General features: G+C 39.7%; 1 protein-coding gene across 3 annotated transcripts in view; it reads left to right on the top strand.

The window, feature by feature from the left end:
• Positions 1-27,044, top strand: part of RNGTT (RNA guanylyltransferase and 5'-phosphatase) — a 119,003-nt gene that overhangs the window by 76,192 nt on the left and 15,767 nt on the right. For all 3 annotated transcript variants that reach the window (XM_035109415.2, XM_035109413.2, XM_035109416.2), the window contains 2 exons: positions 19,138-19,238; positions 25,756-25,822. In XM_035109415.2, coding sequence (XP_034965306.1) covers positions 19,138-19,238; positions 25,756-25,822 — 168 coding nt within the window. The remainder of the gene's footprint in view (positions 1-19,137; positions 19,239-25,755; positions 25,823-27,044) is intronic.

Here is a 27,044-nt window from a genome sequence, read left to right as displayed (position 1 = left end):
TCATGGGAGTTGTAGGCCAAAACATCTGGAGGGCCGCAGTTTGGGGATGCCTGATCTAGAGTCTCACAGTGGTTTTCGTTTCAAACCTAAATTGAAGTCCTGCCAATAACTCTTTTCTAAAAATGTATTTTTAAAATAAAGAGAAAACATTCAAGCTTATATTTCTCACCATATACTAAATATTAGCACTGATGGTACATATTTGTACCATAACTTGAGACATTTTAGACATACAACTTTGGTAGATATTTTCTGCTTTTATAATAAGGTTCTCGGCGGTATTGTAAACTTGAACATCATTAGCATTTTTAACATTGTTCAGGAAACAGCATGTCTACAGATGGCATTAGTTTCCCAGAAATGTGCTGTTTTATGTTTTATTGCTGCTACTGATATACTTTTTAAGTTTTCTGTGCTATTCTGCTTCTAGTAATAAGAACATCCCACAATAAAGGAAAGAGGTCAAGTGGAATTGGGGTGCTGGGGAGTTTATCAGAGAATCATAGAATTGTAGAATTGGAAGGGGAGCCAAGGGTCATCTAGTCCAACCCCTTGCAATGCAAGAATCTCAACTAAAGCATGCATGGCAGGTGGTCATCCATCCTCTGCTTAAAAACCTCCAAGGAAGGAGAGTCCATCACCTTTCAAGGAAGCAAGTTCCACTGTCAAACAGCTCTTACTGCTAGAAAGTTCCTCCTGATGTTTAGTTTGAATCTCCTTCCTTGTACAATTCAAGCCATTGGTTTGAGTCCTACCATCCAGAGCAGGATCTGAACAGATGTGATTATATTGTAGGACTTGGCTGTAGACCATGGTTTTGTCTTTCTGGGTGGAAGCTAAGAGAAGTAGGTAAACATGGGTCAATGGGTTCCCTATATAAGTCGGTTTGTACTTGTCTATTCTGTAGCAGCACAGTAATGTGCAGAAAGTAATCCTCGTGTGTGGACTGGTTAAGACTTTGATTGATGGTGGGTTTCTAAAATGTGCAGGGAGCCTCTACAAGTGCAGGAAGAACCCCACTTGAGAAGATTGCCCTGCAGCTTGTGGGCATTATGCACAGAATGGAAGCAGGGGGCAGAGCTAGCTTGTTTATTCCCACAGCTCCCCGTCATGTGTTTACCAAACATGGTTAGAGTACACCTAAAGAGTGGCTTATGTGTGTGCGCATGAGCACCTAGTTACAGACCAGAATTGATACAGTGCAGTTCGGTTGATTTGTCATATAAAGCACAAGAGACTTGGCTTTTTAAAACCTGCCATCATTTCAGAACTAAAATATTCATAGACATTTTAGAACATGTTTGGGCAGACTGATCAGGTTGTGAATATACTGCAAATGAAAGGGAGCTAAACTTCTCATAAATTATTTATAGTAAATCATTAACTGAGCTCTAATCTTCATATTGAGCTAGTTCATCTATATGGATTTCTTGTGCAAGCTGCCTTGAGGTATTATTATTATTATTATTATTATTATTATTATTATTATTATTATTATTATTGAAGGAAGGATAATAAACATATTGAACAAATGTTCTCTGTTGTTTCAAAAGCCCTGAAAGGTAAGTGTTTATTAAGTTGTGGATGACAACATGCAAGTCTCTAGCAAGTCATCATCCTCGTGATATTTATAACTTTGGAACAATCGCTTTGCTAGATCCATGTGTATAAAGATAATGAAATGATGTGCCTCGGCAATCCCAAATCTAAAAATGTGAATTCTGTCGCATGTAGACATTATGCAAACTAAAAATAATTGAGTGGTTGAATGCTGCAAATAAAGATTAGGTTTTTTTTTTAACCTGGAAGGAAGTTGTGGTTGCAAAATAATAATAATTTTGCAGAACTCTGGCTTTTCTGGTCATGGTAGCAAGGACAAGAATGCTGGAGAGCTCCCCCCCACCCACTCACCCACTACCTCAAGCCAACTTCTGAAAATTTTAATGAATCATTTTAACAAGCTTTGTTCATATACTTTCAAGCATACATTTAAAAGCTATGGCAGCTAGAAACTGGCTTTAAAAAGGTGGGGGAGGGTTTGTGGCTGAGAGTCCCAGGAGTGAATTTTGTGCCCATTGCTGTATTCCATACACCTCTGTAATATTACACCACAGAGAGAGCCCTGAACTTAGCTTGTGTAAGAAGTGGTAGCCTATACTTTATGAGTCGAGCTGAAACATGTACCTAAGCTTTGATACTTTAAGGACCAAGGATAAATAACTTTTGTCAACACCTTGTTTTCTTCACGCTCGTCTTTTATAACAGCTCATCAGCTTCCTCTTGTGTATATTCAGCTTCAGACTGAAACTTGCTTATTTGAAATTTAATGGATTAAATTTGTATACTTGTCAGGCATGCTGAATATTGTGAATAGTCTGAAGAACAAAAAAAACATGTTATGCTCCGGGACAAGGTCACAGTATGTTCGATGTTGTTGTGGCTAGGTGCTGTTCCAGGGATGATGTTACCATGGAGAGAGCTTTCGTTTCCATGACATTTGCTTGCAAATGTTGATAGGCCTTCAACCTGCAAAGGGTTTTGTCCTCTGACATGCATAGTGGGTGGTGGAATATTTCTTCTCAAACCCTTTTGTGTGTTTTGCATTGCAAAATTAATATAGTGGAATATTACAGAATACTTCTGACACCCAGGCATTGTACTTTTGTTTTTCCTTTAAAATTAAATCGTACTTTTTGCTTCTGCAGTATTAACTTAAGAAAAACAACGACAGGTAGATAGACATGCAGCTGAAATCTTTGCTTTATTGCAAAGTTGTGAGTTAGAGGAAAGAAAACCTTTAAACTGAGTTGCCAGACAATGTTTTGTGAAGTAATCAATACATTGATGTAAAAGACTATAAAATCTTAATTTTCTCTGTCTTTTTTTAAAAAACAACAACACCTTGAGGTGAAGTAGTTAGGTACATTTATATGGGTGCCACTTTATATGGTAACCATTTTCCTAGAAAGGTAATTATGACAAATGTGATAGGAATCTGCCAGCAGCTCTTGTATTTCTTATATGTAGAAATTATTCTAATTGCTGTCACAAGTGCATCCTCTATTGTAAATAATGCTTTCGTATTGGTTATTGATGCTGGCACGTAAAGATTTTCTTTCCTCCTTCCTATTAACAGTTTTGTTTCCTCTCTAGAAACAAAAAAGTCACAAACTTACAATTATGTTGCTTCCTTTCAGCATTTCTGTATTGTAGAAGGAATAGAGAAGAAAAGGACAAGATGATAACATTTCAGATTAGGGATGAGCAACATTAAATTACTGGGGTTGGTTTTTTTTAATGTGAATGCAATTATATTACCCCTTTTTGCTTCACCACTACCCTTAGGATTAATTTAATTTAATTTCAGCCATCCCACAGTGTGCATTATCCTTTATTAGGTTATTTGGTTCCAATTATTTGAAATGTTCAGTGTGTCCTACAGTCTGTCCCATAATGACTTTCCTGAAGGTCCTGATAGTAAGCTTTTCACTAAAAGACAGTATTGTCCTAGAGAGATCATGAAAACTCTTACATCCAAATTTCGCTTGTGAACATCCAAAATATCAGCATCACAAACCAGACATTGTCCTGACCCTCTACACTTGTATAACTATTGGGGCGTGACTGGTAAACAACTCTAGTAGCTGCTGCTTTCCAATCCCTTCATTCCTTCCAAGTCTGTTGATGTTCATGAAGATCCACAATCTGTTTCTTGACATGAACATGTAGCAATTATTGTAGCTCTTCAGGTAGATTTCCATAACTTCCCCTTTGCATTATATCAAAATAATGCAGTTTGAATACCTATTAGGGTTTTGTTTGGCCAGACATTTTAATAACCCAGAAAAAAAATTAGATTTATTGGTGGAAATATAACCATTATGTTTTTATATATGCTGGAAGCCGCCCAGAGTCGCTGGGGTGCAAATAATAAATTATTATTATTATTATTATTATTATTAACCTAGATTCAGGTGTAGCAACAGAAAAGTAAGACGTTTTAGCTAAACCAATTTCTTCTGTGTATGAAAGCAGATAACAAAGGGGGGGGGTTCCCATCTTATATAGGCATTTAGATCATTTTCAAATAGCTGGTTTGATCACAGTTTGCTCACAGTGATTGTTAGCAGGGTTTTTGTCAAGTCAGTGATGGGCAACCTTTTGAGCTTGGTGCGTCAAAATTCGCCAAAAAACCGAGCATAACTCGGGTGGTGTGTCACTTCGAGAAAAAAACATAATTTTGTGATATTCATAGTTTAAATAATAAAAATGTATAATTGTAATATATAACTGTATTTAATTAAAAAACCTAATTATTTAACCTAACCAAACAAAAAATCCCTTATTTATCACAAAGTGCCCAGAGTTGTTGAGCTTTTTGGGGGGAGCTGCTGACCAAAGTTTTGGAGGTTTTTTTTGGGAGGTGCAAAAGTTGCTTTGCTTTTGGGGGGGATCCCCCAAAGCTGCTGCACATTTTTTGGGGGAAAGAGAACAGAAATAAATGATGAATAATACCTTTGCTGGAACTAACACACAGCACCGACATAGCCTGCACCAAAAAACCCAGCGCAGAAAGGGTTAAAAACCAATCTCTGGCTACCAGCAACAACAATAACAAAAAAGGATCCGGGTTTTAACAGCAGAGACAAGCTCTAGCGGAGACAAGCTGTAGGAGGAGTGGGGGAACAAATGGGGGGGACAACAAGAACAGCGCGAATGGGCCGATGGGGCGCGTGCCAGCAGTGAGGGGTCTGCGTGTCACATCTGACACACGTGTCATAGGTTCGCCATCACTGTGTCAAGTGGTCATTTGAGCATTAACAAAAATGTAAGCTTTTGCTGTCATGAGTCAAGCTGGAGAAGTCTTTTTTCTTGATTTGGAATTACTTCTCAGCCCCTTATGTTTAAAAGCTTCCAGCTGCATTTTAAGTTTTATGTAAGTGTACATTATTAGAACTTCAGAACAGAGGTTGTCCTGGGAAAAGGTAATTACATTTTACAGATCTTGTTAGCATAATTATCCCATATTGCACACTCACTGGAGTCTGACAGGGTTGCTCAGAGCAAGGGGGAAGGCAAAAGGAAATTAAACTTGAAAATCATTTGGTATACAACAAAGAGAAAGGGCAGAATAATTTGGAATACAGACAATAGCCAACGTTTCAATTCACAGAATAGGCCCATTTTGACCCAGCCATCCACCTTACAGAGCAGTTTTAATTCAACTTCACACACAGCAATTGATCTTTCTAGCATGGCAGGTGCTGATTGTTCTTCTACTTGGTAAAAGTTACATTTAAAGCAGCCCTCAGAGGAACACACATCAAAAGTAAAGAAACAGAAGAAAAGCATCCATAGAATGTCTTAGAGAGGTTCTCAAACTGTGGTCTGTGAACTCCATTCAGGGAGTCCATGAAAAGGTTATAGAACACTTTGATCACAGAAGCAGGCACATCTGGTGCTCTAGAAAGGTAAGGCTATGGTTATGAAAATATAGTATGATTTCATCTTACATTTAATTTGTACAATTTCAACCATACAAGGTTGAAAGCAGGCTGGTTAAAATTGCACAAGTTAAATCCAAACAATGAGGAGAGCTCAAAAGCCCTTTTTGCACCAGGTATGATCGGGATTCACCTTGCTTGAGGGGCAAGGCCTGCTCAGTATGCCAGCTCTAGGCATACAAATCAGCCTTAGGATTCCAGAGCTGATGTGCGTCAGGTCCACTTGGGTTACCCAAGGCAAGAAAGAAATTTTAACCCATAGGTAAACTTAGAAGACATCTGAAGGCAGACCTGTTCAGGGAGGCTTTTAATGTTTAATAGAGTACTGTGTTTTATTTTTCTGCTGGAAGCCGCCCAGAGTGGCTGGGGAAACCCAGCCAGATGGGCGGGGTATAAATAATAAATTATTATTATTATTAAACTTGGCCCTCTAGATGTTTTGGGACTACATCTCCCATGATCCCTAGCTAACAGGACCATTGGTCAGGGATGATGGGAATTGTAGTCCCAAAACATCTGGAGGGCCGAGTTTGCCTATGCCTGTTTTAACCTCTCCATCTTGCTCCATCTGTTTTAACCTCTCCATCTTGGAGTACTGGGACTTCTCTCTCCCTTTTACTCTCTAGCCGCGGGGTGGCTACAAGGGTTAGTTTATACATGATTTTCGTATCTGAAACCCACACATAATAAATGATTCTACTGTATTAGTAAGGCATGTGCTTTGATTCATAAAACAAAAATCATTAAGTGATCTACGAAGACCCCCCAGCCATTCTCAAATGATCTGTGGTGTGTGGGAAGAGGGAAGCTTGAGAACTGCTTTGTTAGATTTTTGTTGTCACAGGACCTTGAGATGGAATCATGAAACAGCTGGTTTGAGCTTCAGTTCTCTTTGTCAGATGCTGCTGGACAATTCAATCAGGTATGCTGAATATAAGGCTATAATTGAGGCCTTTGCTCAGTCAGCTCTCCTGCCCTCAGCTGCTCCATATCTTCTTTCTTAAACAATTCTACCAGTTCTCTTTTTTTGGTCCTTGCTCCCAAAGCTTCCTCCCGTGTATTACATCCTCCATTCCTTTTTTTAAAAAAAACAACCCTTTGCTAACTTTGTGTCCCACATCCCCCCATTGAAATGAAACTTAATTACATTGAATTGCATTTCCTCTCATCCTTCCCTTATTACCCTTCCCCTCACACCTTTTTCTGTCTTCACTTCACTTTAAAATTTAGACTGCAAACCCTTAAATAGCAGTGATCTTTTTGTTGTTGCTTGTATTACCCTAAAAGTGTGTGAATGACACTAAACGAAGATGAGCTTTTTTTGGTCTTAGGCTCCAATCACTGAACTATATTGGCTAATAGATAGATTCCCCCCCCCCCCAGTTTATAGAGAAATCTTGTTGACGTATCTTCCTGAATGTAATAATTTAGCAGTGTAAGTGGGATGTTATGTGTGTTCCCCTCTAAATTAGCTCTTTGCCTGTTGAAGACAAATTTATTCCTGTGGAATTAACCAAGGTTAAATTTACACTTTGCAATTTTAATCTAGATCTCAGCATATGAATTTAATGTAATTAAAACTCATCATTGCATAATTATACACCAGAATATGCTTTTTGAAAGGGTGATTTTGTTTGCGCTGTGAGATTATTTGAATTTAAGTTGTACAGTGCTTCAAGAATATGAAACTATAAGGGGACAAGGTCCTTTGGTGATTAACACAGCTTGCCCCTTGTTTTCTGCAAATCTGACCGTAATTTGGGCTCTTCATAAGAGAGCAGCACACAGTGCTTAATTATCATTGTTTACGTAGGTAAGGTATTCCAGTAATCAGTCTGATGCTTTTGTACTCAAATTAGGGATGGACTGCAGTGACTAAAAGACAATCTCCTTATTACTTGAGTAAAAGTAATTTAAGGTGGGGAGCGTTTTATTCTTTATCTGAAGGTGATGTCTTGCCATTTATTATACAGTGTTAAACTACTAACTAAAGAAGGTTGGCACAAGGATGACAACATTGAGGAGGAAAGCCAGATGATTCAAATGAGTATTTTGAAGGACTTGCGACAAATCCATCACTTATTTTCTTTTCCATAAATTGTTGTTCAAAGTGGAGGCTCAGAAGGAATGGTAGATATAATAACACCTCCTGTGATTTGGGTGAGAATAGTGCAACCAAAAGGACAAAATATACAGATTTAATAGCTTGCCCTTTTCTGAACCAGGGACACATGCTGGAAATACAGTGGTTTCTAATTGGTGGGCTGTGGCTCTGATCTCTGCATCAAAGCAATTGTCAGTTGAGTCGTTGTTTTGTATTTTGTATGCTTTCAGATCACTTGAGATGGTCCTAGAGCGGTTTTGTGTTTAATAGGGCTGGGATGACTAATTTGTATTTCACGACTCAAATGCTGCTATTGAAACACATACATGGTTAGGGTTTTAATACAGTAAAGAAGTAAAATATCAGTCAAATGATACTGGCTTGAAAAAGTCACTTTTAAGGCAAAGTGGCAAACTAATGCACAGAGCCATTTTCTTAAGGCTTTCTTAATGCTGAAGATGGTGAACTTGAAAATACTTATTAGTCACTTTTACAATGAGATAAAGTGGCATCATTCATAGCTGTAGCTGTACAACCGAGCACATGGTCAGCCATGCAGTATAGTCTACAGTTACTCCCAGAGCCCTGCATATGTGTGCAGCCTGATATTTCAGAAAGATAAAGAATATGTCAATGACTGAATTTGCACTCTGTGGTGGCAGTAGATCATGCAGCCATTTTCCACTAGTGGTTTTAATTACTGGGGGGGGGGTGTCAGCGTGTTATGTACTTTAACCAACTCTATAACCCAAACATAACTTCTTAACTTTATCTCCCCTCCTCATCTTTGGGGATTAACTAATGCAATTAATGACCAAACTGGGAAGCATTGCACAGGATTGTTGGATCTTAACCTTATTCATAATTCAGGGAAAGAGTGCTTGGCAAACTGGCAAATCAAATTAGAATGGAGTTTAATTACTCAGTTTTTAACGATACTAACACATTTACCCTACCTGCTGATTATTTCATTTATCTCAAAGCAGCAGGAGTATCAGACTAGGCATTGGAATTAAGGTGGCACTCATCTTGTTTTCTAGCCTTTCTCTTACTGAACAGTTTCTTCCTGTTCCTACGGACATTTGTCTTAATGATGAGATGGGATAGAGGACCACTGGCTAAACCACGATGCTTAAGAAAATGAACACTGATAATTTTTGTAGCTGTTTTAAATCTGAAGGTTTTCAGCTGTGAACTCATATATATATATATATATATATATATATATATATATATATATATATATATATAATTTTATTTGCTTAATTGAAATAAACAAAATAAACATTCTTCATCATCCATTAATACAAAAATATAAAACAAATCAACTAAAATAAAGAAATGTTTTTATCTAATATAATAGAATAAAGAATATCTTCTTGTTTTACATACAACTTCTCATCCACTCCATATTTCACATATTCATTATTAACTTATTGCCAAAACTTGTCAGTTTGTTATCAAAGCCAAAAGTATAAATAAATATTTAATTATCTGTGGTCTCGATTCTTACTACCAACTACTACAGATGTTATTCGAATGCTACAACAGAGTTTAGACTGGGACAATTAAACAAAAAACCTATCCTATAATATAAAATACATAATGGGATTAATTATAATATTTAAATGAAGGTAGCTATGGAGAAAAATTTGTCATGTTTTTGTCATGCTCAGTGGAATATCAAGAAAAGCTATTAGTAGGCTTTTGAAATGAGATGTTTAATGAGGCCTGAGCTTTGAGTTTAAATTATGCCACGTAAGAAGCAGACATTTAACTGCTGTAATTACAAATATAATGTACAATAAAAATGTGTTGATCACATGCTTTTTGCCTAAAGACTAAGGAACAATGGAAATATCTCAAAGTCTTGATAAGTCTAGTGTATACACGAATAGTGCACTCAGTTCTCTGTATGTCACTTTTTATGTAGCCTGTCAGTGCCATCAACACAGAGGAGGCTGATATCAGCAGGTTAGGGGGAACCTCTAGGCCAGGGGTCAGCAACCTTTTTCAACCGTGGGCCGGTCCACCGTCCCTCAGACCATGTGGTGGGCCGGATCATATTTTTTGGGGGAAATGAACGAATTCCTATGCCCCACAAATAACCCAGAGATGCATTTTAAATAAAAGGATACATTCTACTCATGTAAAAATATGCTGATTCCCGGACCGTCTGTGGGCCGGATTTAGAAGGCGATTGGGCTGCATCCGGCTCACGGGCCTTAGGTTGCCTACTCCTGCTCTAGGCTTTGCAGAAGTACAGAAGATATTTAGACACATAATCTTGAAGGTAGTGGTGCAAGCCCAAGCTGTAATAGCTACTGTAATTTTCTAAATATTATTAGCTCCCCATTGTTGTTTGGAGTCCCTGCAAACCCAACAAAACTTTTTACATGCCCCCGACTATTCATGTATATCACGGGTGGCCAACTCCAGGGACACTGCGATCTCCTTTCAAATTTAAAATCTGGCGGTGATCTACCCCTGTTTTTGGGGGTTCAGCTCAAAGTTGTTGAGCTTTTTTTGGGGAAGGGAAAAGCACACTAGACATCTACCAAGGCCTCACAGGGATCGAACAGTAGATCGCGATCAACGTGTTGGACATCGCTGATGTATATGATAAAGGTACATAATCCTTTCTAACTGATGAAATTCAATCATACTTTGTGCAATTACTGGCACAATAGACATTATTTTAAAATCAGGTGTGTTCATTTTTCTCTTTCTGACATTCTGAACAGTACAGACTCGATCTACCATGAGGATTACAATGAGCAAGTCTCTAGACCCACTAGCTTCCCTATACAGTATGCCACAAGCAGAAGCAGATGCATTAAAATGCATCACTTCCCTCCCTGTGACACACAGTAAACTTCCTAAAAGATCCCAGTAAATAATGCGTATCTCCTTCCTTTATATGAGGAAGAGAGATGCAAAATGCACAATCATATATTTGTGATTCCTTTCATTAAGAACTACAAAACTAAATTGAATTTTTTAGACCTTGTATCTCTGAAATGTATAAAATTGTGTGCAACCTAATCTCTGAGCAGTGTAAGAGATTTCAGGGGGTGGCACTACATACATAATTTTTCATTTTCTTACAATGAAGATCACTTCAGATCCTTGTATCTTCATGCTATATGATCTTATTTATACATATATAAAGGCTTAGCATAGGATGGAAGGTCTTTGGCTTGAACATTCTAGCAAATCTTGCTCCCCATTAATTTTGTAGGACCCCACCCCAAGCCATAGCTTTGGATTCAGCTCAGAAAGCGTCAGGGGCGTACCCAAGATCAAAACTAGGGGGGGGGGGCAAGGGTGCGGGAGGCCACAAAGTGGGAACGTGGGCGGGCTCAAGCCCATGCATGTGTGTTCCTCCTCAAGTGGTTGCCGTGGGAGGACTGTACAGCTGCAGGGTGGGTGTCTAACTCCTCTCCAAGCCCCCACCCCCAGGTCACAGCAGACCACCAAGTTAAGGGCCATGGAAACAGTACACAGCTGCTCTTGATTTCAGCTGGTGCAGGGCTGGCTGAACCCACCCCCTCCCAAAAGCACCCCCCCTCCCAAAAGCCCACTCATGCTGCTGCCGCCGCCTCATCTTCGGCAGCGCTGGCGTCCTCAGTCTCAGCGGGGCGCAGAGCCCATGCTGCTGGTCTGGGCGGCGGAGGCAGTCTCCATGCCGCTGCCGCTTCCTTCCCGCTCTCGGCCGCTTCCTCCCGCTCGGAGGAAGGAATGGGCAGTGCCCAGAGGCGCCTGCAGCTTCTGATTGGCTGCAGGAGTTTCCTGCAGCCAATCAGAAGCCGTGCTGCATTGCACGGCTCCAGGAAGACATGCGCAGCAGCAGCGGCCTCAGAGGAGGATCGCCTCCCGCGTCCTCCCCACAGCGGCCCTGGTAGCCAGGTGCCCTGGTGCCACCCAGCCCAGATGGCGGCGGGCGGCAGCGCAGGCTGGCCAGCGGTCCTGCTTCTAGGGGGGCAGCTGCCCCCCCTGCCCCTGCCTACGCCCATGGAAAGCGGGTCAAGCCTCTACTGTCTCTTCCCTGCACAGTTCAAAATTCCTGCTGCTTTGTACAACTTCAAGACTCTGAAAATCTGAATGATATACCCGCCAGCCAGGAAAAGGCCTCCCTCCCTCAACCCACTTTCTGGAAAGAGCTCCAGCTCTTTAGTTTCTATGGCCGCACAAGTGCAGTTCTTTAGTTATGCAAAAATATACTTAACAGACATGGCTAGAGCCATTAACTTAACAACAGTGCTTTTTTCTTCTTCTAAAAAATGTTTAGGGGTGCTCTCATTTTCCTACTCATATTGAAATACTGCCCCCTCAATGAGTCTGAACTTAGATTCACAAAATGTTTAGGGGTATGGTATGCGTCCCCCTGCGTCCTCCCAGAAAAAAGCACTGCTTAACAAAGAGACTGTTTCAACAGCTTTAGCATTATCTTTTTCTACAGAATCCCATCTCACAGGCTTGGGGAGAGATCCCAAAGATGGCCTCAAGATTAACCTTCCTAACCTGTAATGTGCTGGTGTGTGTGTGAGGCCAGAGAAGCATGCATGCACACAGAAGCTTATACCAGAACAAACTTAGTTGCTCTATAAGGTGCTACTAGACAACCCCCCCCCCCAGACTGTGTCAGACCAACACGACTACCTACCTGAAGCCAGAGGGAAAGGTATGGGAGGGCAATAGAAATTATTGAATTGACCGTTTCATTTTAAGATAAGCATCTGGATGTTGTTCTTGCAGTTATATTCTAAATGCATGTTTCAAAAAGGTAAAGGTAAATGAACCCTGACAGTTAAGTCCAGTCGCAGACAACTCTGGGGGTTGCGGCACTCATCTCGCTTTACAGGCCGAGGAAGCTGGCATTTGTCTGCAGACAGTTTTTCCGGGTCATGTGGCCAGCATGACTGAGCCGCTTCCACAATGGAACACTGAAACCAGAGCAGCGCACGGAAACACTGTTTATCTTCCCACTGGAGCGGTACCTATTTATCTACTTGCACTTTTTGGGCGTGCTTTTGAACTGCTAGGTTGGCAGGAGCTGGGACCGAGCAATGGGAGCTCACCCTGTTACGGGGATTCGAACCGCCGACCAAAGGGTCTTGACTAAGGGAGACTAATGAATGGAAGGTTTGGCTTTTGTCTTTCTGGAAGGTTGGGCAAATTAGGTAATCATGGTAATGGCTCAGCCTTTGAGAGGAAGTAATTTATCTTGTGTGTGATTTCCCACTCTCCTTTCATAGATAGTAAAGGGTAAGGACAATGGCAATCCAAGGCAGATTGCTGCTGATTAAGACTAGCTGTCATAAGTGTAGGTATATGGGCAAATTGTTGTTTAGATAATAAAGCAGAAAAAAATGCTTGTCCAAAATATTTTTCAGCCTAAATGATTTGATTAATCTCCTGGATTTCCAAATCCCAGGAGTGCTATTCTAGTTGTGGAATTCTGCTTCCAATCTAAAAAAATATTTCCAGAGGTATAAAGCTTCAATATGCTTTATCTTAGATGGAGATATATGGAAACGCATTGCAGAAGTCAGCAGGGTTCTAACATCATTGGAGGTAAGTGGTTGCCACCAAATCAATACCCCTTTGGGCCTTTATTTGGAGGAAGAAGAAGAAGAAGAAGAAGAAGAAGAAGAAGAAGAAGAAGAAGAAGAAGAAGAAGAAGAAGAAGAAGAAAGTGTGGGGCCCATATTTGGCTGGTTTCTTTTGCCCAGACTTCTAGAACCCAAGCTAAAGCTAGTTTCAAGGCTGGCCTTGATTGCTGGTGCAATGGAGAGTTCTCAGTTGAAGAAAACACCTTTTAACATGTTGTTTTCCCATCATAATAACTCTGTTTATGTAATAAAACTTTGGCTATTTGGATAAATTCTAGGGAAGTTGGTGATGAGGAAAAGTAAATACGTAATTTTCTTTAGAAGCCATGGGGCAAGGGAATGATACACAAAGGATCTAAAATTTTGGGGCAAAAAACTTATATTAAGGTAAAGCTAAAGCAGAAGGGGATCTCTAGGGAAGGATCCCCAGCAATCTCATAGTGGTTGAAGGCCCCTGGCACTGGGGCTTTTGGCAGCAGACATTGTTTGTGCTCTCTTGTTAAAGCCTGTCGTCATTCAGGAGCTGTCAATGTGGTGTTCTCCGGGTGTGGTTGGATGACAGCGCCCATCACCCCCTGTCAGAATGGCTATTGGTCAGGGATTATGGGCGCAGTAGTCCAAGAACCTCTGGAGGACACCATGCTGGCTGCCCCTGCCATAGCATACTATAGGGCTTCCAACACAATTTTACCTTCACCAGGGATACTTTTATATCAGTAACATTCACATTGATGTGTAGTGTGTGATTTTTTTTTTAAAGCAGGACATTGATAAGCCAAAAGACATGGATAAGCCAAAAAATAACCTGCAGGTAGCTATGAGACTGATAAGAAGTTATGTCTGGCAGTGCAGTTGCTAGCATAGGAAAACTATATAGGAGGATTGGGGAATTGGCATTGCCTGGACAACAGTTTTCAGCTACTGCTATGTCTACAATAATACAGTTTTTAGAATTTAAAACATAACATTTAATAATTAGCAATTATGAAGGGGGAATGGAGAGACTGCAGTTCTTGGCAGGAATTGTGTCACTAAAGAGCCTTATATCTAAAAATGTCAGGATGAATCTTTTCTACAATGTCTTTTATCGCTCAGGTATCAGCATTGGGTGATTTTGTTTGTTTTAAAAGCAAATGGGCCTGTTAAATTAGTGGTTTTCAAACTTTGCTTTGAGGAATCCTGGGGTTCCTTGGAAACGTATTAAGAGCTCCTCAGCAGAAAGCTCAAGAAAGTGGAAGACAGTTTATCCATCACTTGTAATGCAGAACCACAAAGAAGCAATAAGTGAATTTTCATTCAGGAATGGTGATAGTATATCCTGGCAGCCTTACCCAGAGTTCTGTATAAACTCTTATAAAATGCCCCAGAATTCTTCCACTGAGATAGCATACCTCCAGTATAAGAACTTTTACTCTCTCCCAGTCAAGTTGAACACTTCATTTTTTTTATCTGAAATTCTACATGGACTATATAAAATGAATAACTGTGTTCAATTTTTAAGGTTAGAAATCTCAGGCATACAAGTTAACTAATGTAATGTTACAGTAATAATGTTCAAGCAACAGTTTTAATTACTTGATGTCATGTTGCATGTAAAATCTCCTAACAGCTGTTTAAATAGGACTCAGAGGAATATGGTAGTTCATGTGGCAAAAATGCGGACTTAACTACTGCATGTAAATGAGTTTGGGTAGGCTTTTGCCAGAAAATTGGGTAGTGCCTGTTAGGATACATTCTTAATAATGACTTTGAATATTGTGACTGGCAATATTTAGTAGATGGAATTAAAGGACTATGCTCAAACAAGTTAAATTCAGGAACAAAAATGTCTGTTGGAGTCCAGGGAAGAACATCACAATGTGTTGGCTGTTAGTTTGCTGGGGGAACAAATTGACTGCATCTGATACATATTTTGGAAAGTTGGTTGTCTCTCTGTCTCTTATTTATGCATTTGGACACCTAGTAAGATATCACAACCAAATTTACATGGTGGTTCTGAGATCAAGGAGCAGGTTTGGTTATGTTTGCCACCATTTTGAATCAAGATGACTGAACCTTTCACAACAGCACTGACTTTAACCTCTGATTTCAAAACTGCACTACGTTTTTTGTTTCCTAGAATTCCCAAGGTATTGCAGTCCTGAGCTATTTAAACACTTTGAATTGGGTTTGAATTTATGGAGAATGGCTATCAGGGGCTGCTAGTCATGATAGCTGTGGACAACTCCAGAATATGTCACTGAATATCAGTTGTTGGGGAGCACAAATGAGGAAGAGTATTGTTGTGCATATTTCCTGCTGTCAGGATTCCCATATGCATATAGATTGCCACTATGAGAACAGGATTCTGGGCTAGGTAGGCCTTTTGTCTGCTTTAGCAGGGCTCTCTTTGTGTTCACATGTGGCTCCTCCAAGAGTATTCTGTTCCATTAACCTACATTTTGGTGTGTTTGGTTATAGGTGTATTCTTGTTCCAATATATTTGATGAACAAGGGAATTTAATTACAAACATAGCTCTTTTAGAAAAAATAGGAAAACAATTTTGGCTGAAAGTGGAAGGACTTTATGATTTAATAAAAACAGGAAGAACAGAGGAGACAATGAGGACAGAAATGAAAATAGATATGGTGTTGAACAACAGACAAATAACGGAGAAAGGGATAGCAGGGCTGATATATAAACTGATGATAAGAGACAAAGACAGAATGACAAGGATAATCCAGATCAAATGGGAGCAGGAAGGAACAGTACAAGAAATGATGAAGAATATAAAAATAGAAAAATAGAAAAGTATAAGGAATTAAGCAGGTTTTTTTTTTACTAAAATGGTATAGAACAAATGGCGTATATAGTGAAAGGGCTTAGCCCCAAATGCTGGCATTGCGGTTGTGAAAAAGGACTATACTCACAGATGTGGTGGGAATGCAATTTGGTTAAGGAATACTGTATTGGCAAAAGATCATAAAGGTAATTTCTGGACTATTCCAAATAAACATAGAAATTAATAGGGACTTGTTATTTTTGGGAATACTGGGAAATAATAAAGTAAAAAGTAATAACCAAGAGCTGTATAAGATCATGATTTTAGCTGGAATGGCAGATATTGCTCTAGGATGGAAAGAAAAACCTAAATGGAATATGGAAAAATGGAATGACTCTGTTTTTGAATACGTACAGTACACTGGTACTAATGTTTCTACTTACGAATGGAGCTCCCTCCGCCATCTTGGATGCAGTTTAGATAGGATTTTTTCTACTTACGAATTTTTAGATAGGGTTGCTTCAACTTACGAATTTTTTCTCCCAATGCATTCCTATGGGATTCGACTTACAAATTTTTTCTACTTATGAATGTGCGTTCGGAACGCATTAAATTTGTAAGTAGAGGTACTACTGTATGTATGTGTGGTGGAGTCTCCTTCTTTGGAGGTCTTTAAGCAGAGGCTTGACAGCCATATGTCAAGAATGCTTTGATGGTGTTTCCTGCTTGGCAGGGGATTGGACTGTGGTCTCTTCCAACTATGATTCTATTAAATATTTGCACAGATAGTGGTAGAGGATAGATGGGAAAATAAATGCAAAAAAAAAATCACAAATAAGTGGGCATTTTACAGGAATTGGATAGAAAGGGGAGAAGCCAACCCGAATTAATGTCATAGGTACGTGGAATGGATTTTGATATGTAAGCTTTTGTCATGTAAACCTAGTAAAGTAAAAAAATTTTTTTTATATATATAAAAAGGTATATTCTTGTTCCCATACAGGAAGGTGGTGGCAGTTGTTAAAACTGCTGTGGGTGTTACTGAGGAAGCTGTTGCTAGAGCCAGAGCTGTTGAAACACTGACTTGTGGCCTCCTACAATAATTCACATTGTGTCCTATGAAATCATTATTGAGTTCTAACTTTATGCATACACTGCTTAGAATTCCAGTCACTTTCATGACTCCTCCCTGAAACGGCAAAAATGCTTGCAAAATGATTCTCCCTGCCCAATTTCAGCTTGCCTTATGACATGAATGTTTTTTTTCTAGACTTGGTTGAATTTCAAACTTCCATCCCTATTTTGACACACTTATGCAAGATTTTGCAATAATCACAATGTTATGAAAGCTGATTCTTCTCCAGGGGTCCCCAGACTTACCGCGCAGTGGGCCGGTGCCCGCCGCGCCGACCGCGCGGCGGGCCGGAGGGCAGGGGAGTGCGCGCGCAGCGGGCCGGAGGGCGGGGGAGTGTGCGCCCGTGCGCATGCGCACACGCACACGGGCGGGGGGAAAATCGCCGAAAATCGCTTGTGCGCATGCGTATGGGCCTCCCCCGACCCGGAAGTGCATCGGAAATGACCTCTTCTGGGTCGGGAGAGGCCCATACGCATGCGCAAAATGGATTTTCGGCGATTTTTTGCCCATTTTTCTGATCGTCGCCGCGCCACGCGCCGTAAGAGCAGGCGGCGGCAGCGGGCGGCGGGGGTCGTCGCGGGCCGGATTGGGAGGCCGATTGGGCCGCATCTGGCCCGGGGGCCGTAGTTTGGGGACCCCTGTTCTTCTCTTTAGAAGATATAATTTGTGGATGGCGGCTAACGGATTGAGGTTGAATCCTGACAAGACAGAAGTACTATTTTGGGGGGACAGGAGGCGGGCAGGTGTGGGGGACTCCCTGGTCTTGAATGGGGTAACTGTGCCCCTGAAGGACCAGGTGCGCAGCCAGGGAGTCATTTTGGACTCACAGCTGTCCATGGAGGCACAGGTTAATTCTGTGTCCAGGGTGGCTGTCTACCAGCTCCATCTGGTACGCAGGCTGAGACCCTAACTGCCCGCAGACTGTCTCGTCAGAGTGGTGCATGCTCTAGTTATCTCCCGCTTGGACTACTGCAATGCACTCTACGTGGGGCTACCTTTGAAGGTGACCTGGAAACTGCAATTAATCCAGAATGCGGCAGCTAGACTAGTGACTGGGAGTGGCCGCCGGGACCACATAACACCGGTCCTGAGAGATCTACACTGGCTCCCAGTACGTTTCTGAGCACAATTCAAAGTGTTGGTACTGACCTTTAAAGCCCTAAACGGCCTCGGTCCTGTATACCTGAAGGAGCGTCTCCACCCCCACCATTCAGCCCGGACACTGAGATCCAGCACCGAGGGCCTTCTGGCGGTTCCCTCATTGCGAGAAGTGAGGTTACAGGGAACCAGACAGAGGGCCTTCTCGGTAGTGGCACCCGCCCTGTAGAACGCCCTCCCAGCAGATGCCAAGGCAATAAGTAACTATTTTACTTTTAGAAGACAACTGAAGGCGGCACTGTTTAGGGAAGTTTTTAATGTTTGATGCTGTACTGTTTTTAATATTCGGTTGGAAGCCGCCCAGAGTGGCTGGGGAAACCCAGCCAGATGGGTGGGGTATAAATAATAAATTATTATGATGATGATGATGATTATTATTATTATTACTACTACTACTACTACTATCCTGTTACCTTTCTGAATCGCATATTGTGTTACATTTATAACAAACCAGCTTTGGGATAAAGGTATGAATATCCATCGTTAGCCATATCATGTTTTGCTTAGTAACTTAATGGGTTTGGCAGGGCGAGGGCAACTCAGTCATTTCATTAATTCATTTAGTACGTCTGACTGTTTGGACCACCTGACAACTGTGTGCACTGATCCCCAAATAGCAGATTAAGAAGAATCATAGGGGCAACATAAATTTTACAGAAGAGGCTTGTAAAATCCCATATAGCTTGTTGCCATCTTCTAGTAGGTCTGTTTACTTCCTGCTTCATGTTAAAGCACCAGGCATGAATTTTGGGATGTTACAGTATAGACATGGCCATACTGAAATATCTGACAAGCTATCAAGTGCTGGCTTAAAAACAAAGCAACATTCCTTTAATTTTTTATTCTTTTTTTTTTTAAGAAATACAAGCCGGGACGATGTGATGACATTTTGAAATGGAAGCCACCCAGTCTGAATTCGGTGGATTTTCGTCTAAAAATAACAAGAGTTGGTGGAGAAGGGTATGTAAACTCTTCCCATTCATCTTATTTTTAGCCTCATTTTTATATATAAGTGGACTGTGTACTATTAGGTGTGTTGCAGGCAAGTGGGCTACAGATGAGGAAGCTGGGTGAGACAAGAGTCATTTCAAGATTCCTCTTTAGCAAATCTTCAGACTTTTTGTAGGTTCCAAATAATTTCTAGCCTTGAGGAAGCATATGCTTAATTCCAAGCAGCAATGCAATTTTATGTGTTGCTGTCGCAGTTGTCCCCCCTCAGGTTTTCTCTTACAAAGCTTTCCCTTGTACCAGGTTAATTTAGAAATTTAGAATTTATAAATTTAGAAAGCCACTTTTGAGTAGCTACATCATCAATGCCAGCAAATACAGCAAGGCTCACAAAGGAAAAGCAACCACAGCTCTTACACTAGAAAAGAACAAGCCTATCTGGAGGATAGAGACAGCTTAAAGAGGAGTTAGAGGCACACCCAGCAAACACGGAAGCTTGCAGAGAAAAGGGGAAAGTCAAAAACTTTGCCCTGCCCACTTTTGTCATGCCACAAGGTCAGCCACAAGGGAGTCTGACCCCCATGCTGAAAAAGGCTTTTCACTCAGGATGAGGGTAGAAAGGCAATCATGGAATAGTGATTTATTTATTTAGTCCTGATATTGCATTAGGCTCTGTGGATTTCTTTTCAAGCCCTGCCAATGGCTTTAAGTTGGCCTTCTCAAGGTACAAGGAAGGATTGGGAAAGGATGGCTGGATGCACTCGGCTTTAATGGATGGGCACAAAGAAGCATTCTGTAATAATTATGGGAAGGTGCTTTGAAAGTGTGAGTGGAGGGGCTCATCATTTTAGCATTTGATACGCTAGAGCAGCAAAGAATCTGCTCATTCTGTTCTAGAGCTATGCAAGAAATGCTCTTGTTTAATAACCTTTTGGGGGGAGGTCATGTATAGAGATCACAGATTCTTAAGTTTGCTAAAATTGCAATATCCCAAGTAGCTTTTTTACTTGTCTTAAAATTAGAAAAGTTATATTCTGGTCTGCCAAAATCAAGTGTGTACCTTGACATGATGAAAAGGCAGAGTTACGTGGAAGATATTTCATTCAAATTAGGGAAAGGAAGAAAGAAACTGTCAGTTTCTTTAAAATAATAGCAGTGGTAGGAATAAGCTAGCCTAATAAACTGCAGGTTTGTCATAGAAGGATACAAATGATCTTGAATAGTGGTTCTAATGAATGTGAAAAATCATATACTTGTTTTTGTTAGTGCTAAACTACATATGTGTATGTAATATAGGAACTGGAATAACTTCAATTTTTTATGTGAATGTTTAACGTCGTAACCAGCTAGTTTTAATTATTTGAAATGATTTTCTTTTACAAAACTTATCAAACAGTAATTGTTGATAAATACTCATTTATTGCTGCAGAATATCTGCTTCTGTTCAAGCACTGTAAACCTTTTATTTTGCAAAATATTACAGAATTCTCAGGGACCAGTTTTGCTATGATAAAGGCATAATAATATGGTTCTGTGCGTACACATAGTAGTATTTGGAACTCAACCCCGGGATCTGGCACCTAAGGCTCCAATTATGGACTTCTCACTCAAAGAAGAAAAACAACTTCTTCCTTGCAAGTGATGATCTTTGAGTGGTCACTCTGTGCACCCTGTAGGAACTGAGCAGAAAGGTTCATGTCATCTATCTCTTGAGGCATGTATAAAGGGAGAACTCTCCCCTCAAGAGAAGGGCACAAGTACTACCTCATAGATGACTACTGAACTTGCATCAGTAAACAACCTGTTAGCATTTTTGTTCACTACTGCAGTGTATAATTAAGCAGAAGAGACAGTGAAGAATGCAACCAAATCAGTCTTGAGTATGTGGAATTTTAAAAATAAACTTAACATTTCAGACACACTGGACAAATGTTGGATAGCTGTGGGAGAATGATCCCCCCACTAGTATGGAAGGTATGCTTCACCTCCTTAGATGGGGGTGCCAACAATGTCAGTATCTTTAACATTTTTTAAAGTGCATGTCCATGTTTTCCAGCTCAGATGGGGAAAAGGTTTATTTTATACTTAGCAATTTAGGATTTTAACGTCTGGTGTCAAATTGGGCTTATAAAAATACATTTTGCTTTCTTATCTTGTAGTTTTAAATAAGTTCCTACAAAGTATCAGATTTAGTTATAGCCTGTACATTTCTGAAAGTGCATGTTTTTAGTGACTAGCCACTCAATGCTTTTTTCTTTTTCATTGTCCTGTTAAAGAAAACTACTTTTTGTTAATGTAGGGGTGTGGGCTGTGCTATGGATTTAAATGGGTTTCCATCTGTATTGCTCATGCTATAATTTAATGATTCAGTGCTAGATAGATTATATATCAATTAGAATAAAAATATACATTTTTGCAATGGATTAGGGTATGACTTTTTACTGCCTGTGTACTTTCATGCTTATTTTCTAAATGCATCATTTCGTTAATTGAGCTGAGTTTGCCGTTTCCCAAAGTTTTTGGGTCCCCCCCCCCATGCCAACATTATTAACACACAGGCCACAAATTACTGCTTTTATAGCATCCCAGAGCAGAGCAAGTGACCTGGTTGGACCAGCATTTAGCTGGGGAATTAATGTCATCTTAGAGTCTTTCTGCAATGAGGAATGTAAATTGTTTTGCTCCAGTGGTGTGAAACAAATTGGAATGCACAATACTGTGAATACCCTTAAAGGCTGATTACTTATGATACTCACTGATAATATTGAGAAGGGAATCTTAATTGGCCAAGTGAAATATGAATTATTATCTCATTGACCAGTTTTAAAGCAAAAAATAAAGATTGAAATTGTTTATTATCATCCAGTGTGAGTTAGATCTTTGAGGTGATGTCTGAGGTGGCAATTTCTCTGTAGTACAGTTTGATTATGAATAATTTAAATTAAGTAGAAGTCCTCAATCAAGTACAATGAGGTCATTATGGTACCAAACTGAACAATCAGTTATCAGGCACCATCTGATAGGTGCATTTTATTTGTTTACATGCGTTTGGATAATTTTTTTTGCATGCATCTCACAGTGTAGTTCTGTACGTGTCTACTCGGAAACAGATCCATTGAGTTCAGTGGGCCTTACTTCCTGGTTAGTGAATGTAGCATTTCAGTTTTAATTATTCTCTTTTCTTCCTTATCTAATTGAAAGCACAGTAAACTTAGAAGGATATTTGTTGTAATGCTAATATAGCAGTTTATTCCATATTTTTCCAGCTGAATTGGTTTCCTAGGTGTTTTAAGCACCCCTAAATTCAAAGTGATTGTCCTTGTCAGTGCATGTGGAACAAAATGAGTTTATAAAAAGCTGCTTAGTCCAAGATTTGAAAACTCATAAGTGAGCCTCATTAAGACAGGAAATGGGGAGGGGGTGTCACGGTATACCCAGATACAATCCTATACCGTTCTCCCATATGCGCTGCCCATCCCACCACCAGAATAAGTGCTGATTTCAGGCAGGATTTGAACATTTCACAAGTTTTTGTGTGATTTTGGCATGGTTTTGCCCAGCAATGTTTTGCCCAACACCAATGCTGGTGGTGGAGAACACAGGGCATCAGTGAGGGCTTCCATCACCTGAAGCAGCAGCCTCACACAGCCCTGTGGGTTTTACTCATCCATTGGGAGCAGATTTTGGGGAGGGACATGGGGAGAAGAAAGGGAGGGGAAGTTTGGTTGCACAAGTGGAAGGTCTTGCGTGAATGGCACGACAACTCTAATATAAATATTCTATTTGCTTTAATGGGATTTTCACCTCCACTAGCTTATCAAATTTTGTGTTTCTTTTTCTCAATCCCTGCCCTAGAATACCCTCCTCTTACCCAGGCATAGGCAACCTTGGCTCACCAGATGTTTTGGAACTACAACTCCCATGATCCCTGACCACTAGCCCTGTTAGCTAGGGATCATGGGAGTTGTAGTTCCAAAACATCTGGAGAGCCAAGGTTGCCTATGCCTGCTCTTACCTAAGAATCTGTTCCTAAATGACACATACTGCATCATAATATTTTCTGTAATTTTGGAGCAGCACAGGCTAGTGGAGAAAGCGGACCAGAGCTTTCGATATCAAAAATAGCAGGCTTCCAACAGGGACAGCAACAGCAAGTTAAAACAAGACCTTAAAAACAAAAGATTCACATGGCATTGTTAAATGCACTGGGTGTGCTGCCAAGTGGATATATACAAGACTTGCATTTGAAGAAGTTGTGCAAAGGATTATGTTGCAACAGTACTTTACTTACACAAAAGGCAGAGCTACAGATAGCAAAACTTATTTCAACACTGCAGCCAAAACCTACAGGTTTTTTGGACTGCATGTGCACAAATACATTTATCTTGATACATTTGCACTGAGGAAGGAAAAAGGTCTGGATTAGAATAATATAAACTATGAGGACGTAGCCATTAGGATGAATAAAGTATTGAGTCATGGGAGACAGGAGAAAGGGACGATATTAGAATATACTTCTAAAATATACAAGGATACGGAAGATTTCAAATGCTGTTTTTTCAAAAGCATTTTTATTACCTCATTCATAAACTAGAGAGGAGGCAAAGGAATTGAAATGTGTCAGTCCAAACTCACTTTTAAATACTGTGGAAACCCCATGAATAGTTTCCATATCCCGAATCCTCAATTGGATAAAAACAACTTTACAAAGAGATGAAATGGAGAGAGAGAATTGAGAGTTCACGGGGGGGGGGGAATCTAACAGCAGTGGCGATTAGGCTGCACAATCCCATCCCAAAGGAATAAGAGAAGATCAATTATTTGAATAATTTATAAATAGGCGGAACAAAATGCTCAACACACTATAGGAAATCTGTCAGTTGCGGGTAAGGACATGCTACAGCATTATCTAGGCATCATTTTTCACATATTTCACAAACTGTAATAAAAATGAAACAATAACTGACGAAAAGGTTAACCAACTGGCCTATATTTATAGAAAATGTTCAAATGACTGCAAATGGCAATACTAAACCATTTTTAAAAGTGCTGCAGAAAACATCTGGGCAATGTCCACCCTAATTATGACACATACTCATTTGCTTCCTGTTAACAACCTGCAACTCTCCAGGGGTGCATCTAAATAAATAACAACGAACACCTGTCCTCTGTTTATCAATAATAAACAATGATATTACAATTTCCCTTAAACTTGAATTGTTATCAACCTCAAGTGTTCATGCTGATCTCCTGTGAATATTGTCTTAAACTGAAGAGGCAACCATTGTAACTGAGAAGTAAACCTTGTGGTGTTTCCTTATTATAAAAAAAACTATTTAATATTATGCTTTGGATTGCTGAATAAAACACTCATACAAAACATGTATGAGTGCGCCCTTTCAGGAAAATACTGCCCTCTGCAGAAGTCCATCAAACCTTAAGTTATCTTGAAATGTTGATCATTAGAGCATCGACTGCTGACTTGTTGCACTTTTCAGTATTCAATTTGTGAAGTAATTTGAAATAATAGATCTTTAAATGGCACTTATGTGACACAATGTGCTTATTTTGTCAAAAAGAAATGCAACTTCTTCAACTGGGTAGGATGAGGAAAGACTGTTTAGGGAAATATTCTAAACTGTCCTAATGAATGTATTACTATGAGAGTGACTTAGCAAAATAAAGCATCCAAAGTTTTAGAGATGACTTATTGCTAAAATGGTACTTCTGCAATCTATAGAGGCAAGCTTATTCTAACTAGCCAAAAAATAAATAAAAATTAATGTTGATAGGAACTTTTTATGGTTTTTTGCTTTGGTAAAGACATTTCTGTTTGTAGCTAGAAACTGGATAAAGAATTAATGCTTTCAGGCTGAGTAGCTAATATTGATTGGGTTGTAATAAACCTATAATACTGTATCTATGTCAATGTTAGCATTGTAATTGTACTGCATGTTTACAGATACTGGTGAGAAACTCAAATGTTACTAATGATGAAGATAAAGTTATACAATTTCAGACATTTGCTGCCCTGGTCTATAGTATTAATTTTTAGATGACTTGTGAGACTTCATGAGGCAGGAGTATTCACCACAATAAGAGAGAACATCTTGTGCATTCTGAATCAGCATATGTGCTGATGACAGTGGACAACACCTGCCTTGTGCAATAGGATTTCTCCTCTTCCCCTGTGGCCCCCCAGTTGTATTCCAGGGGGTTCCTCAACCCCCCAGAACAGTTTGGGCAAGGGAGAAGGGGGGATTCCACTAAATGTAATCATTTTTCCAGTGTGTTGATTGTGTGTGTGCGCGCGCATGCGTCATTATTTTGACATTCTTGTTGTTAAAAATGTCTTGGATATTTTATTGATTTACCGTTGCATTACCAGTACTTGCTTTCAGCAACAGGAGTATTGTATTATTAAGAAACCAGCTTTTCTTATGTCTATTTACCGGTAGTCATTTCTACTGCTCTTAGCAATGCATGTAATGCTGAATAGACATTTCTTAAAATGCATTTTCTTTTCTAGGCTTCTTCCGCATAATGTTGGACTGCTTTATGTTGGAAGTTTAGATACTCCTTTTGCACAAATTAAGGTAAGAGAACTGAACTGTCTCTCTGTGTGTGTTGGTCAAACTCTTTCAGTGCAATTTTTTTTGCCTTCATTAACATATTCTGAAGCAGTGAACACTGTGTTGTTGCCTTAGTTGCAATAATATTTACTACAAATTTTTGTTTCTGTGAGTTTAGTACTCACTTCCTCTTGTGATTGCTTACTTGTATCTCTACTAAAGTTGAAAAAAATATTTGCCAAAGTTTCTCAGCCATGGAATATATTAGCAATGTAACATTTGTAAACATTTGATATATATATTCTTCGGTACTTCAGCGGGTGGATGTTTTCAAACATTCATGAGCTTTATTGTTTTCTTGGAATGTTGCGGTTCTTGCTGATTTGTAGAGCTGCAAACTTGCATTTGGGGGCTGATAGAAGTTTTGATGGGAGGTATTTTCGTTTATGCCTCAGTCTCAAAATGCTATATAAAAGTTACCTTCAAATATAATATTATGTACTATATATGCTATATAAAATCCATTTGGTCCACTGTAGTGACCAAGTTTACAGAACTCACCAAATCATTTAGGCTGGTTTTTTTAAAAAAGCAAAAATGTGTGTGTGCAGGGAGATACTGTGAAGTGTTCCAAATGGATTTCTCCAAACTGGGTGACTAGGCAACAAAATAGCAAATGCAGTTCCATGTTAGTGCAAAGTGAAGCATATTGCAACAAAAAATCCTAACTCCACATATATATATTGATTTGTGCACATAACTTTAAACCATGGTTAACATTAAACATAGTTTAAGCTGGGATCTCTGGCAGATGATTCTTTAAACTAGGCACCCCCAAACTGCGGCCCTCCAGATGTTTTGGCCTACAACTCCCATGATCCCTAGCTAACAGGACCAGTGGTCGGAGAAGATGGGAATTGCAGTCCAAAATATCTGGAGGGCCCAAGTTTGGGGATGCCTGGTTTAAACCTTGGTTTATTAGGCCACTGAATAGTTAAAAGCACCCAGGTGCATGTATTAGCATGTAAATTAAGGACTTAAAAGCACACACCAATAATAATAATAATAATAATAATAATAATAATAATAATAATATCGTCAACATCATTAAAATTTCTATACCACCCTTCATCTGAGGATCACAGGATGATTTATAAAAACACAAAAACTCAAAACATAATAACAAACAAAAAATACCCCCAGTTTAAAAGACTATAGATTGTTTAATTAGCCATTTAGCCAAGTT

This window comes from Zootoca vivipara, chromosome 3 (assembly GCF_963506605.1).
Source record: "Zootoca vivipara chromosome 3, rZooViv1.1, whole genome shotgun sequence".
In the NCBI taxonomy this organism is placed as follows: Eukaryota; Metazoa; Chordata; class Lepidosauria; order Squamata; family Lacertidae; genus Zootoca; species Zootoca vivipara.
This window is presented reverse-complemented; position numbering and strand designations above follow the sequence as displayed.